This window comes from Hibiscus syriacus, unplaced genomic scaffold (genome assembly GCF_006381635.1).
Source record: "Hibiscus syriacus cultivar Baekdansim isolate YM2019G1 unplaced genomic scaffold, ASM638163v2 tig00110160_pilon, whole genome shotgun sequence".
Lineage (NCBI taxonomy): Eukaryota > Viridiplantae > Streptophyta > Magnoliopsida > Malvales > Malvaceae > Hibiscus > Hibiscus syriacus.
In genome coordinates this window covers 2468700-2487909 of record NW_024062608.1, presented here as the reverse complement: position 1 = coordinate 2487909, position 19210 = coordinate 2468700, and the positions used below count along the sequence as shown (strand labels likewise).

Here is a 19210-nt window from a genome sequence, read left to right as displayed (position 1 = left end):
CTCTGGCGAGACTATAATCCTATAAATCAACCGTAGCGGAACCACCAGAAGTCGGTTGAGAAGTTTATGTTTTCTCAACTGAAAACTGCTCGAAATCCACCACTGTCGTGTCTTCCTTCTGCTGCAACATGGGATGTTCATAAAAAACAACATCTCTATTGATCACAATTTTCTTTGCAACTGGATCCGAGAACTTGAATCCTTTGACGCCTTTCTTGTAACCCAGAAAAATGCATTCATTCGATTTTGCATCGAGTTTGGATCTCTCATCAGCATGTACATGCACATAAGGACAACCAAAAATTGTAAGCGATCAAAAGTAACATCATGACCAGTCCATACCTCTTTTGCAACTTTAATGATGCCCTTAGTGATCTATTGATAAGATAACATGCCCTGTTAACAGCCTCAACCCAGAAGTGTTTGGGAAGTCCAGCATTCAACCATAAACATCTGGCTCTTTCATTCAATGACATGTTCTCCATTCCGCAACACATTCTGTTGTGGTGTCTTGCGCACTGTAAATGCCTCTTAATCCCATGCTCCTTACAGAAGTTTAAAAACTCTGAATCTGTGTACTCTGTACGATTGTCAGACACAACACTTGAATTTTTGTCCTGTTTGGTTTCTACCTCAATTTTCCACAGCTTGAACTTCTTGAAAACGTCACTTTTGTGTTCAAAAATACACTCAAACTTTTCGTGAAAATCATCAATAAAGTAATATAATACTTAGATCCACCCAAAGACGATGTCGTCAGAATGCACATAACCAAGAATCCCTTCAGTTGTGTACTTCTCTTCTTGAAACGAACTTTAGTCTTTATCAAGAACATAATACTTGAAAAATCGAGCTTACAGCTTTTAATACCATGCAACAGATTTCTTTTATCTAATTTTGCCATACCATGTTCACTAAGATGAGCAAGACGCATATGCCACAGTTTGGTAGTATCATCACAGGACTCAACAGAATTAACTCCACCAACAATGGTATTCCCTAACAATCTGTAATATTCCCTGCAGTCATCTTTCCTTTCATCAAATTCAAAGCTCCTTTACAATCCGAATGGTTTCCCTATCCTCACCAGCCTTAGGGAAAACCATTCTTGTGCAAAGTGCCCAAAGAATCAAATTCTTCTTCAAATCTGGGATATGTCGAACTCCACACAACGTCCGAACTGAACCATCATACATCTTAATTCTAACATCACCAATACTAACAATATTGCAACATCGATCATCACCCAAATAAACAGAACCAGATTCAACCGACATGTATGTCGAAAACCATTCCCTATTTGGTGTGATATGATGAGAACATCCAGAATCAAGAATCCAAGCATCTGTCAATTGAGTCGTTGAAATAGAGAGCATCATCCTCACTGCAATCAGAATTGTCATCCTCGACCACATTCATAGACTTTGATGAGTCATCACGCTTCTCATCAATATATTTTTTTCAACTTCGGAAAGTCATGCTTCATATGTCCTACTTATGTTCCGCCTCCTTACACTTGTAACAGTGAATTGTTCTTATCCCTAGATTTGGATCTAAAATTTCGCTTCCCAGACCCAGCCTTCTCTGGCTTCCGTTCACGGTCTCGATTACCCTTAACATATAAGCTATCAGCTTGAGAGCTTTCCCCTGCATTCTGCTTCCGTTGGTTGTGAGCCAACAAGGCTGCAGTAATGTTCTCAACTTTGATAGTCTCTTTCCCATATGTAAGCGTAGTCACCATGTGTTCGTAAGAGGGAGGCAACGAACACAGCAGAATCATCGCTTTGTCTTCATCTTCAATTTTCACATCAAGTCGAGCCAAATCAGAAACAATTTGATTGAAGACATTCACGTGTTGCGCCAAATCATGATCATCCTGCATCTTCAGTCCATACAGTCGTTGCTTTAGATACAGTTTAGTCGTTAAGGATTTGGACATAAACTGACTTTCCAACTTCTTCCAAATTTTATCTATAGACGACAGATGCATGACGTGATACATGACCTCGTCCGCCAAACATAATCATATGGTTCCTGCCCCTCGCTGCTACAATTCTTCCCAATCTTCCTCCTTTATCGACGCCGGCTTTGTAGGTCGCAAAGCCTTTAGGATCCCTTGTTGCGCCAACAGATCCTTCACCCTTGTTTTCCATAATCCGAAGTTACCCTGACCATCGAATTTCGTAATTTTGAATTTGGCTCCTGACATCTGATACCAATTGTTGAAAAATCAGGTAAAGAAAACAGAAAGAACACAAGAATTTTAATGAGGTTCAGCAATGTGCTTACATCCTCAATGCATTAGGCGGCGTTAGAATTTTATTCAATTCAATGTCTCATAGGTTTATGTTACATATCCTTTTATAATAAATAAACACTGGTACATATTTACAAAATAACCCCCAACCCATATAATTGTAACCCCCACTACGAGACTTTCTTTGTAAGGACAATTACAGGTATATAGAGCCATACCTACACTGAGTAAAAGGATGTACAATGGTTGAGCAGCAAAATTCTCATCAGAAGCAGCAGAATTGACAGTTAAGATAGCAAAATTTCGTTCGTTTTAGTTATTCAGGTTTGCTTGTTTGTTCGGTTAAAATTAAACAAACAAACATAAGTACAATCTTGTTCGGTTCATTTACAAGCTAAAATAAACCATAGAGTAGGGTTGGAGTGTGAAGTGGGACCAGTGGATGGGGGAAATAATCACGTGCGGCAGCCTTAATATACAGCTAAAAAAACACTATCGGTTTTGTTATTATTTAAATAACAAACATGTAAAAAATTACCGGAAACATATTATTTCTGCCGGTTTTTTATTATTGTGCGTTTTACTGGTTTTGTTATTTTTTTATCGGTTTTGTTATTTTTTTCTATCGGTTTTGTTATTGTTGGGCATTTTACCGAAAATGTTAAAAAACATTGATGTTTTAGGTATAAATAATAATATTTTAAGTAATTTTTTTCCGATTTTATTTTTTAAATAATAACAAACCAATAATATTTTTTTAATTTAATATTTAAACTTGTTTCCTTTTCCTATTAAGAGAAGGCAAGGCAACAAAGCTTCGTGCATCAGCTGCCATAATAATTCTGATTCAATTCCAAAAATGAATGCAAAATCACACATGGCAGACGCTACCCAGGTCACCTTTTGCTTATCTAACACGTATCCCTTTGCAAACAAAATTAAATTTATGAAATTAAAATTCCAAATATGAGCAAATGAAATTCATTAGGACAGCACTTTCCAATGTGGATGCAATTAAGCATGTAATTGTGTCAACATATGTAAAGTATAAGATTACAAAACCCACCAAATGAAAATTCCAATTGTCATTGTCAAAAAAAAAAATTCCAGTTCCCCCACTGTTTCCCATTTACGCTTCCATCATCAACCCTCTTGCTCATATAACCCACCAACCCTCTGCCTTTCCCCATCATTCCCCAAACTTCCTCCACCTCCTTGTTTACCCTTCAAGCCATCCCCCTTTAATTTCTTTGAACTCCTCTCTTTAATTATTCAAGGTCAGTCACACTGCTCCATAAAAACACAATATACTTTCATCGTTTGCTTTCACAGTGAAAAAAAGGAGAGATCGTATGGGGAACTGTCAAGCAGCTGAGGCAGCCACCGTGGTGATTCAACACCCGGGGAACAAGATCGAGAGGATTTACTGGTCTGTTACTGCTAATGAAATCATGGGCTTGAATCCGGATCATTACGTTGCACTCCTTGTGACCTCCCCGACTTTAAAGAACGAAAATGGAACGCCGGTGAAGCAGCTCAAGCTCTTGAAACCTGATGACACTTTGTTAATCGGCCATGTTTATCGACTCGTCAGTTTTGAAGGTAATTCCCTTGCTTACTGCTTAATCTCTTACATGCATATCTTGTAAAGTGATCATTTTTTTTCGTTTTCTTATGTGCTTGATATTGGGGATTCTTTTGAGCAGATGTTTTGAAAGAATTTGCTGCAAAGAAGTGCGTGAAACTTGGGAAACTGTTGAAAGAAAATGGAGGGCTTGGGCTTGGCGTGGAGTTGAAGAGAAAGGATTTACCCAGAACTGCTTCCAATATGAACCCCAAACTTAACTCGAAACCTGAGAAGAACAGTGATGTTAAGGTAATTAAACGAAGCTCAAAGCCTTTGAGCACTGCACGCGTGAACTACTCTTTCAAGTTTCCTGAAAATTAACAAAAACTTTTCAGGAAAAGATGAGCTAAGCTTCTGAAACAAGTATAGTATTGAATTCATAACCTTAATTATGTGGTCATTTGCTTCAAGTCTTCTTTTTCTGCAGAGTTTGTCATTTCGAGGCAGAAAAAAGTAGAACTTTTATGGTCTGAAAAGTAAATAAAAAAAAGTGAAAGGGAAGATTAGAAGACGCTGAAAAATTAAAAAATGTAATGGTCTGGAAAATTAGAAGACTCTGAACTTTGTTTAAAAGACATATCTCGAGGCATATTTCTTTTTTACAACAATTCAATTGAACACTTACCACACTTTTATGTTGAAAACCAACTGTTTAGGTTGAATTTGGCACTTTCCCTCCTTTATTGTTGAGTGTTAGATGTGTCACTAATCATACATAACATATACTATATTTTTTAATTGTTGTTAGCATGGAAGTACTTTATGGTTTGTTTGTTTGTTTGTATGCAATTAGTGGTGAAGGTGTGCACGTGTGTGTGCCTATAAAAAAGCCTAATTAAACAACAAGGTTTAGGTGGTGGATAAATTGTTCCATGAGAATTTAGTCCAGTATCTTGTCTTCTTCGTATGGGTGTGCTCTAATGCAAATGAACGGATAAGGTCAGTGAATAGGATTCAGAGGTAGTGGGAAGCTTGGTTTCAAATTTGACTAGGAGAGCCCACAAACTTTTTCATGCAAATCAAATAATGGAACCCCTCCAAACAAAAGTTCCATGGAATTGTCATTGTCTTGTGGCTGCCATTGTCTATTTGTCTCTGTCCTTTAATATTTTGCAGGTGGAGCAGGAAGTTAATAGACTGGGAGGTGGCGGCAGTAGGTACATGGGAAGAAATCATGGCGGAGGTGGGCAATGGACGCCGGCGTTGCAGAGCATTGCAGAGATTGGAATTTGAAATGCAATGTACAGTTGCATATTGCTGGCTTCTTCTTCTTCTGTCGTTCTCTGCTCCATTGCCCAGTCTCCTCCACCAATAAAAAGCTAGCAACTATATATATATATATAAGATATTGTTATCTTTTCCCTTTTTTTCTTGTAGATTTTAGGAGGTAGAGTTTGTCTTAGATTTAAAACCATCAGGAGTTTTAGAAGATTATAAATGTAATGATTGTTGTGGAATTCGATCATCGGATAGAGTAAAATCGTAACTGATAATTTAAGAAAATAAAAATGAAGATAAAGAATACAGATTTTACGTGAAAAATCTCTAAATATATATGGTACATGCAAAGAAAATAAGAATTACAATTTTTTTCGATTTAATAAGAAAAATAATGACAATTCTCTCTTGATAAAAGAATAAACAACTATCAAGAAAATTCTCTAATTTCTTTAATAATGGAAGAAAGTTGGAATGATTTAGGGATGGGTATGAATGGCAAAAGGTTGGTCTATAGTTGAAGTTTAGAGATTAATCTTATAAATAGCCTAAAGTTTAGAGACTAATTGGATAATTTTTTTCTTTGCCAATTTTCAAATAAATTGCAACGGTAATTTTTTAAATTCACCACTACAAAATTCGGTGCATTGATGCACCGAAAACTACCTTCTTATTCTTTTTTTACTTTCAACAATCTCTCTTTAAGATTTGATCGGAACAATCATATTTTCACACCATTCTTTCTACCTTATACCATTTATGTTGCTCATGTCTCTAACAAGCTACAAGAGGATCAACACCAAGTAAATTTATCAGTATTGACCGCCTTTGATATGAAATATGTTATGTTATCTTTGATATGGATTTTCTGCATATCTACAATCCTTTCTTCCACCTTTTCACGAATGAAATGGTAATGAACTCATATGTGTTTTGTCCTTGAATGAAATGTTAGATTCTTTGCAAGATGCAAGGCGATCTGACTTTCACAAAACAAAGAGGCATACTCTTGATTGTGCCCGAGCTCCTCCAATAGCATTTTCAACCAAATTGCTTCTTTATTAACTTGTGTAGCTGTTATATATTCTGCCTCTATTGTTGGCGTAGCCATAACTAATTGTAGTTTTGAAACCCAACTTACAGCTCCACAAGCAACTTTGAACACATATTCATTAGTATATTTGCTTTTATCCAAATCCCGTACATAGTCAGAATCAACATACCCATTGATAAGAAAGTTTGATCCTCCGTAACATAATGCAGCATTTGATGTCCCTTTGATATATCTCAGTATACTCTTTACTGCATTTCAATGCTCTTTGCATGGATTCACAATGTACCGACTAATCACTCCTACTGCTTGTGCAATGTCAAGTCTTTTGCATATCATAACGAACATTAAACTTCTCACTGTTGATGCATGCGGGACTCGAGACATCTCCGTCCTCTCTTATTCACTACTAGGACTCATATTAGAGGACAATTTGAAGTTAATAGGAAGAGGGGTAGAAGTTGACTTAAAATCTTGCATGTTGAATCGTGACAAGAACTTCTTTAAGTAATTTTTTAGTGAAAGTCAAATCTTCTTATTACTTCTATCTCGGTGAATTTGCATCCCTAGAATCTTGTTTGATGGTTTCAAGTCCTTCATTTCAAATTCCCTAGTCAGTTGTGCCTTCAAATCTTCAATGTGATCTTTGTTAGGACCTGCAACTAACGTGTCATCCACATACAACAGCAATATAACAAAATCATTATCATCAAACCTCTTGAAATAAGCACAAGGGTTTGCATTAAGTCTGTTATAACCAAGGTACATAATGAAGGAATCAAATCTCTTATACCAACACTTCGGTGCCTACTTTAGATCGTATAGAGATTTATTCAACCTGCAAACCAAGTTCTTTTTTTCTTTTTCTTCAAAACCTTCATGTTGGAGCATGTAAATCTCTTCTTCAAGATCTCCATGAAGAAAAGTTGTTTTAACATCTAGTTACTCTATATGTAAATACAGTGTAACACATATTGTCAAGACTACCTGAACTGTTGTTAGTCGAACCACATGAGAAAAGATTTCATTGAAATCAATCCTTCTTTTTTAGCATATGTTTTGACCACTAGTCTTGCACAATACCTCTCCACTTGATTGTCACCATTTCGCTTGATTTTGAAGACCCGTTAATTATAATATAATATATATTATAATTTAAATATTAAATTATAATTTAATGATTTCATATATATATAATCATTAAAAATAAATATAAAAATAGTAAATCTAGTTTAAAAATATTAAAATCTTAAATCAATTATAAATAAACTATTAAATTTATTTTAATGATTTAAGTGTTGTCATATTCTCAATTAACTTAATAATATGAAACATTAATTATATCATATTATTTATTAACTATATTATGTCAATTATATCTCTCTGACATCACAATAACTTCATTATTAATAAAAATTATTTGACTTCACCACGAGCACTCCCCAGCATAAGCCGCAAACTCATATATATCAAAGTACGAATAGGAGAGGAAGAATATGATTGTGAAAGTATGTTTGAATTCATACTTTATTCGCTTGACAAATGACATATTTTCTCACATATATGTCCTTATCTTTTGTACGTTTTACAGTTTAGTCACTCTCTTTACTCCTTCAAAGTCCTATCACTAGGGGTGTTCAAAACTGAGTACCTGTGGGTATCCGAAATATCGGGTACTAGAAATTTTTGGGTATCAAAATTTTGGTCCGTGTCCCGGCCCATTATATACTGGTACCCGTATTTTCGGGTCACAAGTACCTGTTTATAATTTTTTTAATTTTTTAGAACTATATTATTTATATATATATATATATATATATATATATATATATATAAATTCTAAAATTTAAAATTTAAAGGTCTATAATATATAATTCACACATAAAGTTTAAAAAATAAATTAAATAATTAAAAATAAAACAAAACTTATAATTAAATTTCAAATGTTTCGAAGTTAAAATAAATATTTTTAAAATAATTTAGAATGTTAATGTGAAATAATTTAAGATATTAAGAATTTAGAATGTTATGGTGACAAATTTTAAGAAATTGAGAATTTAGAATGTTAGAGTGAAATAATTTGAGAATTATAAATACAATTTAATATAAAATAATATATATATATATATATATATATATATATATATATAAACCGGGTATTCAGGCACCCAGTTAAGACACATTTTGTTATATTAAATTGAAATTATGACCTAATTAAAAATTAAGAAATAAAGTTAATATTGGTGATCAAATTGATTAATTCTAAAATCTAGGGGATTTAATCTACAAATTTAATACATGACTAGAATAAAAGATTTTAAAGTTAATGATTCAAATTAAGGCATTAGACAAATTGAAAAACAAAATCAGGATCAAATTGGATTAAATGAAAATCCAAGGAAACAAAACATATACAAGTAGTGATCAAAATAGAAGAAAACAAAGCAGGGTCCAGCACCGCACATAAGTAACTTTACAAGGACTTGCACCCTAATTATACTAAATTTTTTAAGTGCCACATAAACACCTTCGCTAAATGTTAACGCAGTGTGGCTATTTTGAACCCATTTAAATAACTTAATGGTATATTTGTCACAATTTTAAAAATAGCGATCATTTCGTGACCTAACCAATAGTTATGTGATCATTTATGTAGTTTACCCTAATATTTATGATTGATATTTGTTATGGTACAGTAGCTAGTTGCTCTGCCTCGTTTTCAATCAAATATATATATATATATATGTAAATGCAATATCAATTACCATATTATTTAAAAGGGTAAAACAAATTTTATAACTCAACTTTGTTTGTATTTCTATTGTAGTCATTCATTTTTTTTTAAATTTCAGTTGCATCACTAAAGTTTTAAATTATTTCTGTTTAGCTTATATCACAAATAAGTATCTAAAGTATACTTTCTTTTTCATTTAAGTACTTAAAGTTATCTTTTTTGCCAAAATAAGCACCTAAAGTATTTTGTGTCAAAATAGGTACCTAAACTATTCAAACTTTTTCATCTATGTTTTTAAAAAGTTGACATGTGACATTAATTAAAGAATAATTTAGGTACTTAGATGAAAAAAATTGAATACTTTTGGCACCTATTTTGATAAAAAAAAAATACCTATTTTGATCAAAACGATAAAATTTAATTACTTATTTTTTATCAAAAAATACTTTAGATACTTAAACGAAAAATAGGACATACTTTAAGTACTTATTTATTATATAAGCCTTTCTGTTTTATTACATGATTGTTAAGTGTCCAGTTTCGTTTAACTTTCTTTGGTAAATTTATGAGAGGAAAAAAAACCTTTGAAAAGTTTCTCTCAAACTTGGATTTTTAAATTCTAATTTATTCATCAGCTACAGAGTATTTTCTTTCAAATCTGAACAATAGAAAGTTAAACAGGAGAATTAAAAGAAATATACCTCGACTCCACATTCATCAAACCGTGGAAGTTGTAGATTGAATCAAGATAAGTTAAAGAATTAATTTGAGTTTTATCAATTTTTAAGGGATTTCGAGGAAAACTGAATTTGAGAAGAAATAAAAGAATATATTTCTAATACCAATTATATTATAAATGATAGTCGACAATAATTAGACAATGATAAGATGATTCCAACCATCTAGAAAAAAGGTTATTTTTTCTGAAAAATTTTGGAAATTAGAAGTCCCAAAACATAGTGTTTTGGTGGTGTCGTAAGCACATAACATTGAATTATACAATGCTATAGTTTATTACTTATATTAAAACTAAAAGTTAATTCAAACAACCCAGAAAAATATATGGGTCTATTTACTATAGTCGATAGTGTTGAAGAATCAGGCAAAGATAACGAAAGAACACAAGAATTTTAACAAGGTTCGGCAATGTGCTTACGTCCTCGGTGCCTAGGCGGCGCTAGAAGTTTTATTCAATGTCTCATAGGTTTAGGTTACATCTCTATTTATAATAAAAAAACATGGTACAGAATTACATAATTAACCTTGTACCATACCGCGGGGTTGCGCCCCCGCACCCCCAACCCACATAATAGTAACCCCCTCTACGAGACTTTCTTTGTAAGGACAGTTGATGTTCGCTTCGCTCACTTCGCTCCATCCCCTGTCCTCTTTACTGGTATATTTATGAGTCATACCTATCAAATCTCCACCTTGACGAATATCATGCCCCTTGGAAACTTCAATATGGGTTGGGTTACCTTACTTCTTTAACAACTCGAAACATTCAACAAGTCCAAGCAATGCTTGAACTTGTCTGTCGTAACTGACTTAGTGAACATATCAGCGACATTCTCATCAGTATATACCTTCTGAAACAAAACCTTTCCAGATGCAACCAACACTCTGATCTTGTGAAAACGTACATCAATATGCTTAGTTCTAGCACGATATACCTAATTCTTAGCCAAGTGAATAGCACTTTGATTGTCGCAAAGCAACTGAACTCCACCTTGTTGAACACCCAACTCCTTCACTAAACCAGGGAGCCATGAAGCTTCTTTTGCAGCTTCAGTCGCTTCCATGTATTCAGCTTCAGTTGTAGATCGTGCCACAACAAATTGAACAATAGACTTCCAACAAATAAGTCCTCTGCCAAGAGTAAAAACATACCCTGTAGTAGATCTTCTATTATCCAAGTCACCTGCATAGTCTGAATCCACATATCCTACAATCAAAGGATTATCTTGATGACTACCAAAAACAATTCCATGTCCTACAGTACCCTTTAAGTACCGAAAAATCCACTTGACTGCTTCCCAATGTTGCTTACCAGGTTTAGACATGTACTTAAAAACTTGACTAACAGCATGATCTAAATCAGGACGAGTACATACCATTGCATACATCAAGCAGCCAACAACATTAGAATACGGAACCTTCGCCATATCTTCAGCTTCCTTATCTGTCTTAGGGCACTGTTCTGATGAGAGCTTAAAGTGGTTCGCCAATGGAGTGCTAACTGGTTTTGCGCTGCTCATCGCAAACCTTTCTAGCATTTTCTCAACATAACCCCGTTGAGATAGCCACAGTTTTCTTGAGTCTCTGTCCCTGCAAATTTCCATTCCAAGAATTTTCTTTGCAGCACCTAAATCTTTCATATCAAATTCCTGACTCAATAAGGTTTTCAAACCAATAACATCATCCATGTTCTTCGCAGCAATCAACATATCATCAACATACAATAACAGAAAAATAAAAGAACCATCATCAAGGCTCTTAACATAGATACAACAATCATACTCACATTGGTTATAGACAATCTTGATTATATAGGAGTCAAACCGTTTATACCACTGTCTCGGAGACTGTTTCAACATGTACAAAGATTTCTTCAATCTGTAAACTAAATGCTCGTTTCCAAGTTGAGTGAAACCTTTAGCATGTCGCATGTAGATCTGCTCCTCTAAATCACCATGCAAAAAAGTAGTTTTACTCTAAATGCAAATCCCAACTAGCCACCAATGCAAGTACTGCTCGGATTGAAGTGTACCTGACCACAGGAGAAAATATTTCATCATAATCAACTCATTTATTATGTGAAAAACCCTTTGCTACAAAGCGAGCCTTGAACTTCTCCCCCTCTTTTTCTGTTACTGCTGGTTTCTTCTTATACACCCATTTGCAACCAATCGGCTTCTTACCCTCAGGAAGGGGAACTAACTCCCATGTACGATGTGATTCAAAGACTCCATCTCCTCAACCATGGCAGCCATCCACTTGTCGTTTTCCTGACTAGTAACGGCATCATGAAAGGTATCCAGATCATCACTGCTAACACTAAGTGCAAAAGAGACCAAGTCTTCAAAACCCAATCTGTTCGGAGGCTTTATATTCGTCCGTCTCACCCTGTCTCTGGTGAAACTATAATCCTGCAAATCATTCGTAGCGGAACCACCAGAATTCGATTGAGAAGTTTCTGTTTTCTCAACTGGAAACTGCTCGAAATCTACCACTGTCGTGCCTGTCTTCTGCTGCAACATGGATTGTTCATAAAAAACAGCATCTCTACTGATCACAATTTTCTTCATAACTAGATCCTAGAACTTGAATCCTTTGACACCTTTCTTGTAACCCAGAAAAATGCACTCCTTCGATTTTGCATCAAGTTTGGATCTCTCATCAGCAGGTACATGTACATAAGCAAGACAACCAAAAATCCGTAAGTTATCAAAACTAACATCTTACCAATCCATACCTCTTCTGCAACTTTCCCAGCCAATGATGCCCTTGGCGATCTGTTGATAAGATAACACGCCATGTTAACAGCCTTGGCCCAGAAGTGTTTGGGAAGCCCCACATTCAACCGCAAACATCTGGCTCTTTCATTCAATGACCCATTCACCCGTTCCGCAACACCATTCTGTTATGGTGTCTTGCGCATTGTAAAATGTCTCTTAATCCCGTGCTCCTTACAAAAGTGTAAGAATTGTGAATCTGTGTACTCCGTACCATTGTCAGGCCACAAACATTTGATTTTTCGTTCTGTTTGGTTTTCTACCTCAGTATGAACTTCTCAAAAACATCTGACTTGTGTTTCAAAAAATACACCCAAACTTTCCGTGAAAAATTGTCAATAAAAGTAATATAATACCTAGATCCACCCAGAGACGATGTCGTGGAAGGCCCCCATACATCAGAGTGCACATAATCAAGAATCCCTTGAGTTGTGTGCTTCGCAGTCTTGAAACGGACTTTAGTCTGTTTACCAAGAACACAATACTTACAAAAATCGAGCTTACAGCTTTTGAAACCATGCAACAAATTTCTTTTGTGTAATTCTGTCATACCACGTTCACTAAGATGAGCAAAACGCATATGCCACAGTTTTATAGTATCATCACAGGACTCAACAGAATGAAATCCACCTACAACGGTACTCCCTAACAATCTGTAAATATTCCCTGCCGTCATCTTTCCTTTCATCACAGTCAAAGCTCCTTTAACAATCCGAATGGTCTCCCTATCCTCATCAGCCTTAGGGATAAAACCATTCTTGCGCAAAGTGCCCAAAGAAATCTAATTCTTCTTCAAATCTGGGATATACCGAACACCACTCAACATCCGAACAGAGCTGTCATACATCTTAATTCTGACATCACCAATACCAACAATATTGCAACATCGATCATCACCCAAATAAACAGAACCAGAATTAACCGACCTGTATGTAGAAAACTATTCCCTATTTGGCGTGATGTGATAAGAACATCCAGAATCAAGAATCCACGCATCCGTCAATTGAGTCGTTGAAATAGAAAGCATATCACCCTCACTACAATTAGAATTGTCATCCTTGACCACGTTCACAGACTTGGATGAAATATCACGCTTCTCATCAGTCTACTTTTCCAACTTCGGACAGTCTCGCTTCATATGTCCCGCCTCCTTGCACTTGTAACAGTCAATTTTCTTCTTATCCCTAGATTTGGATCTGAAATTTCGCTTGCCAGACCTTGCCTTCTCTGGCTTCCGTCCACGGTCTCGATTACCCTTGACATATAAGCTATCGGCTTGAGAGTTTTCCCCTGCATTCTGCTTCCGCTGGTTGTGAGCCAACAAGGCTGCAGTAATCTCCTCAACGTTGATAGTCTCTTTCCCATATGTAAGAGTAGTCACCATGTGTTCGTAAGAGGGAGGCAACGAACACAACAGAATCATCTCTCTGTCTTCATCCTCAATTTTCACATCAAGCCGAGCCAAATCAGAAACGATTTGATTGAAGACATTAATGTGTTGTGCCAAATCATGATCGTCCTGCATCTTCAACCCATACAGCCATTTGCTTTAGATACAATTTTGTCGTTAAGGATTTGGACATAAATTGGCTTTCTAACTTCCTCTAAATTTTGTTTGGAGACGACAGATGCATGACCTGATACATAATCTCGTCTGCCAAGCATAATCGTATGGTTCCTACCGCTCGTTGTTGCAATTCTTCCCAATCGTCCTCCTCTATCGACGCCGGCTTTGTAGGTCGCAAAACCTTCAGGATCCCCTACTGCACCAACAGATCCTTCACCCTCGTTTGCCATAATCCGAAGTTACCCTGACCATCAAAATTCGCAACTTTAAATTTTTCTCCTGACATCTGATACCAATTGTTGAAGAATCGGGCAAAGATAACGAAAGAACACAAGAATTTTAACGAGGTTCGACAATGTGCTTACGTCGTCGGTGCCTAGGCGGCGCTAGAAGTTTTATTCAATGTCTCATAGGTTTAGGTTACATCTCTATTTATAATAAAAAAACCTGGTACATAATTACATAATTAACCTTGTACCGTACCGCGGGGTTGCGCCCCCGCACCTCCAACCCACATAATCGTAACCCCCTCTACGAGACTTTCTTTGTAAGGACAGTTGATGTTCGCTGCGTTCGCTTCGCTCACTCCGCTCCGCTCCATCCCCTATCCTCTTTACTGGTATATTTATGATCCATACCTATCATATAGAAATAAGAGAAAGGCGTTTGTGGGACTTGGAGACCGTTTCAATATCAACACAAATATAAGGAGCTCGAGGTAATTATCTATGGGAAGGAAGGAGGTTTTTATCAAGACCATTCTATAATCTTTACCAATTTATGTAATGTCATGTTTCATACTTCCATTGACACTGTACAGAGAATTAGTGGTTGTGTTAATCCGTTTCTGGTAGTAAAGTTCGGCTTCGAAAAAAGGCATACATTGGTGTACCTGGAGGTAGCTATGTCAACCCAAAGATGAGGGGTATGGGAGTTTAGAGATTTCGGGAAATTTAATATTACACTCCTTGCCAAACTAAGGTGTCGGCTGTTTCACAATCCAAGTTCTCTAGTGGCGATAGTTTATCGTGTAAAGTATTATCCCACGTTCGATTTTAGCGAGGCAAAACTCGATTCGAACCCTTCCTTAATTGGAGAAGCATGTGGTATGCACGAAGACTTTTAGATGATGGTATTTTCTTTTGGAGAGAAAAGGTAATGGTCGATCAGCCTCTGCCTGAAATAACTATTGGTTGCTAGAAGGTCGACCTAGAAAGATTATGACACCGAAAGAATCAACAGTGAATTGGGTATCTGATATGATAAAGTTTGGAACTAGAGAATGGGATTCGGAGTTAATTGTAGGTATGTTTCAACTAGATGATGTCAGGCCTATCTTGAGCATTCCTCTTTCGCAAGCAGTATCGGATGATATTAGAGTATGGAGTGGAGAGAAGGCATGCATATATTAAGTATGGATATTAAGTATGGAGTGGTTATAGATTCCTCATGGGAGAATTTCTATCAGAGTCAATCAACAAATTGTGCCATCTATCTATATGGAGTACGGACTGTCCTAATAAGATTTGTATCTTATTAGGGGAAATGTAATTGAATTATGTCCCATATTATTAGAATTTGCACTCGAAGAGACGACTCCATTGCCCTAGATGTTTAATTCATGTCGAGTCAGTGTTGCATATAAGTAGAGATTGTTCGTTTGCTTGGAGTGTGTGTGGAATGGACAAGGTTTTTACTGACCTATGGAAGTTAGTATGATGAATTATCAAGAGTGGTTTGCTTGGATGTTACAGCGTTTTAATCGAAAACAGAAGCAACAAATTGGATTAACCCTTTGGGCATTATGGCTTGCTCGTAATCTGTTAGTTCACGAGAATCATGTGCAAAGACCAATTGATGTAATTACCTTCATTTTGGGTATGCATCTGAGCTAGAGACCATAGTTGATTCCGTTGCTCATCCCAACCCACTTCAGTTGGTTGTGTGGACCCCTCCCCCAACTCTTTCAGTCAAACTTAATGCAAATGCAAGTTTCCTTCATCAGAGTGGTAAAGCAATCACTGGTGCTACCATTTGAGATAATAGAGGTTCTGTTTTGGGGGCAAGTTGTCGAATTACTTACAGGGTGAGATCGACGTTTGAAGCAGAAGCGTTGGTTTTTCTTCACGGGCTCTACTTCGCTGAAGATTTGGGTTTCAGACACATAGAAGTGGAAGGAGATGCAAAATATGTTGTTCGACGTATGACATCCACGAGAGAGGATCTGCCAGAAATTCAAGCCACAGTCACATAAAAAACAAAAAGCCACACATTTTCAGACATGCAAAATTCTATTCTCACCCGGAAACAACAATCAAGCGGCCCACACTTTAGCTCAAAAAGAATTAAGGGAATCGATGGGCTTATTTTGGGTTGAAGAAGTGCCAGCGGAAGTTCAAGAGGTTGGATCGAGATCGTCGAAATATCGACCCATCATGATTTGTTGGTTCCAGCGAGCGAAGAGGGATTTCTGAATTTTTTTCCCCTCTTTTGATCATCGTCTTTACTCAGAGAAATAATTACGTGATATACGGTTAAAAAAATGTTATTGATTTTATTATTATTTAAATAATAAAATCGATAAAATATTATCGGAAACATTATTATTTATTCCGGTTTTGTTATTATTAGGCGCTTTACCAGTTTTGTTATTATTGGACGCTTTACCGGTTTTGTTATTGTTGACCACTTTACCGGAAACGTTATAAAACATTAATGTTTTAGGTAGAAATAATAATGTTTTAAGTAATTTTTTTACCGGTTTTGTTATTTAAATAATAACAAACCGGAAGCAATTTTTTTAACTGTATATTAAGGTTGCTGCACTATAGAACTTCCCCTTTACTCTCTATCCCTAAAGAGAAAATTAAAAATTTATTCTAATATTTTTAATGTTTGTATATTTGAAAAAGGTTAATATTTTGATTTAAGATATTAAAATTATTATTAATTTATTTAAATATTTTTTATTAAATAGTCGTTAGGTTTCTTTTAATTTTAAATTCAAGTAATTTAACCTTTATAGAAGATAGATATATATTGTGAACTTTCGTGAACTAATGTAAAAGATAACAAAATCATATATCATTACTATTTATTTACTTTCAAAATATACATTGACTAAATTATTCCCAATTTTTAAGATAGATCAATTTGCTCAATTTCTAAATCGATATTTAAATTAAAACATTTAAATCAATTAGCTATTATTTTAATATTTTGGACCAAAATATTTTTTTCAAATGTACAAGAATTGAAATATTTCTTTTTATAATAAAAGGATTAACATAGCCATTTTATATAATAAAGGAACTTGTAATGGACTTTATCCATTATACAAGACATCTATATTTTGGAATTAAGAAGCTATTCTAAGACGTATATATAAAAGGATTAACAAGCCATTTCATATAATATTTCTTAAATAATATTTTAAGTTATTTTTAATATTTTAAATATAAAATATTTATTTTATATTATAAATAATTTAAATTAAATAAAAATATAATTAAATTTAGTTAAGATAATTATAAATTATAAATTATTCAAATCGATTTTAAATTAGTAATTGATTATTTTTCTCTCAAGCTCTAATATTAGGAGGAAGGAGGCTAAACATATGGATAAAGAGGCTCTTTGACTTGGTCTTCGGCTACATTCTTTGGTCTTTAGTATGTATATAGAAGCTCAAGTAAAAATATTTTGAGGTTCAGTCTTCAGCCCATAAATATGTTACGCACTCAGAACATTTAAGCCCAAACGTCGCAATATCAGAGTTAAGGTCTGACGGGACATACGGCCTTAGACGTTTCTTAACACTTTTGGGTCTTCTCTGCGACAAATAAGCCTTACCCAAGCCTAGTGAGCATGCAAACTCACAAAGGTTAGAACCAAGCCCTCAAGGCTTCTAGGATGCGGAAGCTTTAACACCAACGTGGCTACTCTAAGCCACCAAGGTTGGACTATGTGTGGAATTGCAAACACAAGTGTGGCTACTCCTGACCACCAAGAGAGGCAAAAAGCACCAAGAGAATAAAGAACAAAGAACACAAGAATTAGAGTAAATGCCTCAGAGCTCTTATTACTCTCCAAAGAGAATGAATGGAATGAGATGAATACAAATGAGGAGGAGAGGCTCTCTATTTATAATTGAGCTCCCTCTCAATCAATAGCCTAGATCAATTTACAACGGTTAAGATCTACCCAATTAATACAAAATCCCCTCAATCAAGGAAACTCAACCCAATATTATCTAATTACATCCATTAGTAGGATTCTTTCCTTGGATGGGTGTTCACATTGGATATGGTAAGATTCTCCCACAATTTCTTCCTGATTTGTTGTCTCTTGCCATATTTACCAAGCTCATGTGATCATCTTCGGATATGATGTCATTTTCATTTTCTACACGCCCAATGTGAACGGGTTCCATAACATTCTCTAAGTGATGGGCTAAGTCTGGTGGTCTTGGTAAGCCCACATTATGCATAGAACCTCTTAGGCAGACACTTGCACCAATGTCCCAAACCCGAGTATCACGGCCTGTGATAAATACATTTAAGGGTTGAATATTAATTTTTTTTGTTGGCCCCCCATTTTTTTTAGAGCTTTTTCATAATTAATTCAGACCAACATGAATCACACACTTAATTTTGGTAGATAAGTCTTCCGATGATAATTTTTTAGATACGCAAAACCTCGAACTCAGGTCGTGCTTTAGAGATATCAAACTACTTACTACTTGAACCAAACTCATTGGTTGAATAATAATTTTTTAGTTTGTATTCGTTACTTTTAATCAGCTTCGTTTAAAATAATCGATTTCAACCTTGAAACTTTGATAATGGATTTCTTTTTCACGACTTTAGGATGCCGATTAGAGGATTTGAACAGATGTTGAGTTTAAGCGTGCAAAAATAATCAGATTTGATAATAACACACACACATTTAAGCTACATCTCATTATTTTTACAAAGTAGTAATTGCTCCTACATGTTATTTTAATTTGTTTATTATTGTTTTCTCAGGTATTTCAAGGATTTAACAATCAATTCAATTCCGTTTTCAAGAACAGTTCGACCGCGGAAGGCGCCTTAACTCTTTCAAACGAGTTATATGGTCCAAGATTTCGCAACAATTCATTACATCCACAACAATTTTCAGGAGAAAAATTTAACATACTAATTCACAAGGAAAAAACACATTGATTAGTAAAGTAAATATGTTTTTGAAGTCGAGAAA

General features: G+C 35.2%; 1 protein-coding gene across 1 annotated transcript; it reads left to right on the top strand.

The window, feature by feature from the left end:
- Positions 1-3440: 3440 nt before the first annotated feature.
- On the top strand, positions 3441-5341 carry LOC120216398. The gene is made up of 3 exons (XM_039213834.1): positions 3441-3859; positions 3964-4133; positions 5001-5341. Exons 1-3 carry the CDS (start codon positions 3610-3612, stop codon positions 5115-5117), a joined length of 537 nt encoding a protein of 178 aa, XP_039069765.1. The 5' UTR covers positions 3441-3609; the 3' UTR covers positions 5118-5341.
- Positions 5342-19210: the final 13869 nt, after the last annotated feature.

Excerpts from the sequence above, each read along its gene's own strand:
- LOC120216398 (XM_039213834.1), top strand. The coding sequence starts at position 3,610 with ATGGGGAACTGTCAAGCAGCTGAGGCAGCCACCGTGGTGATTCAACAC. Across the intron at positions 3,860-3,963 it reads TCGACTCGTCAGTTTTGAAG|ATGTTTTGAAAGAATTTGCT; the intron begins GTAATTCCCTTG and ends TCTTTTGAGCAG. Across the intron at positions 4,134-5,000 it reads AGAAGAACAGTGATGTTAAG|GTGGAGCAGGAAGTTAATAG; the intron begins GTAATTAAACGA and ends AATATTTTGCAG.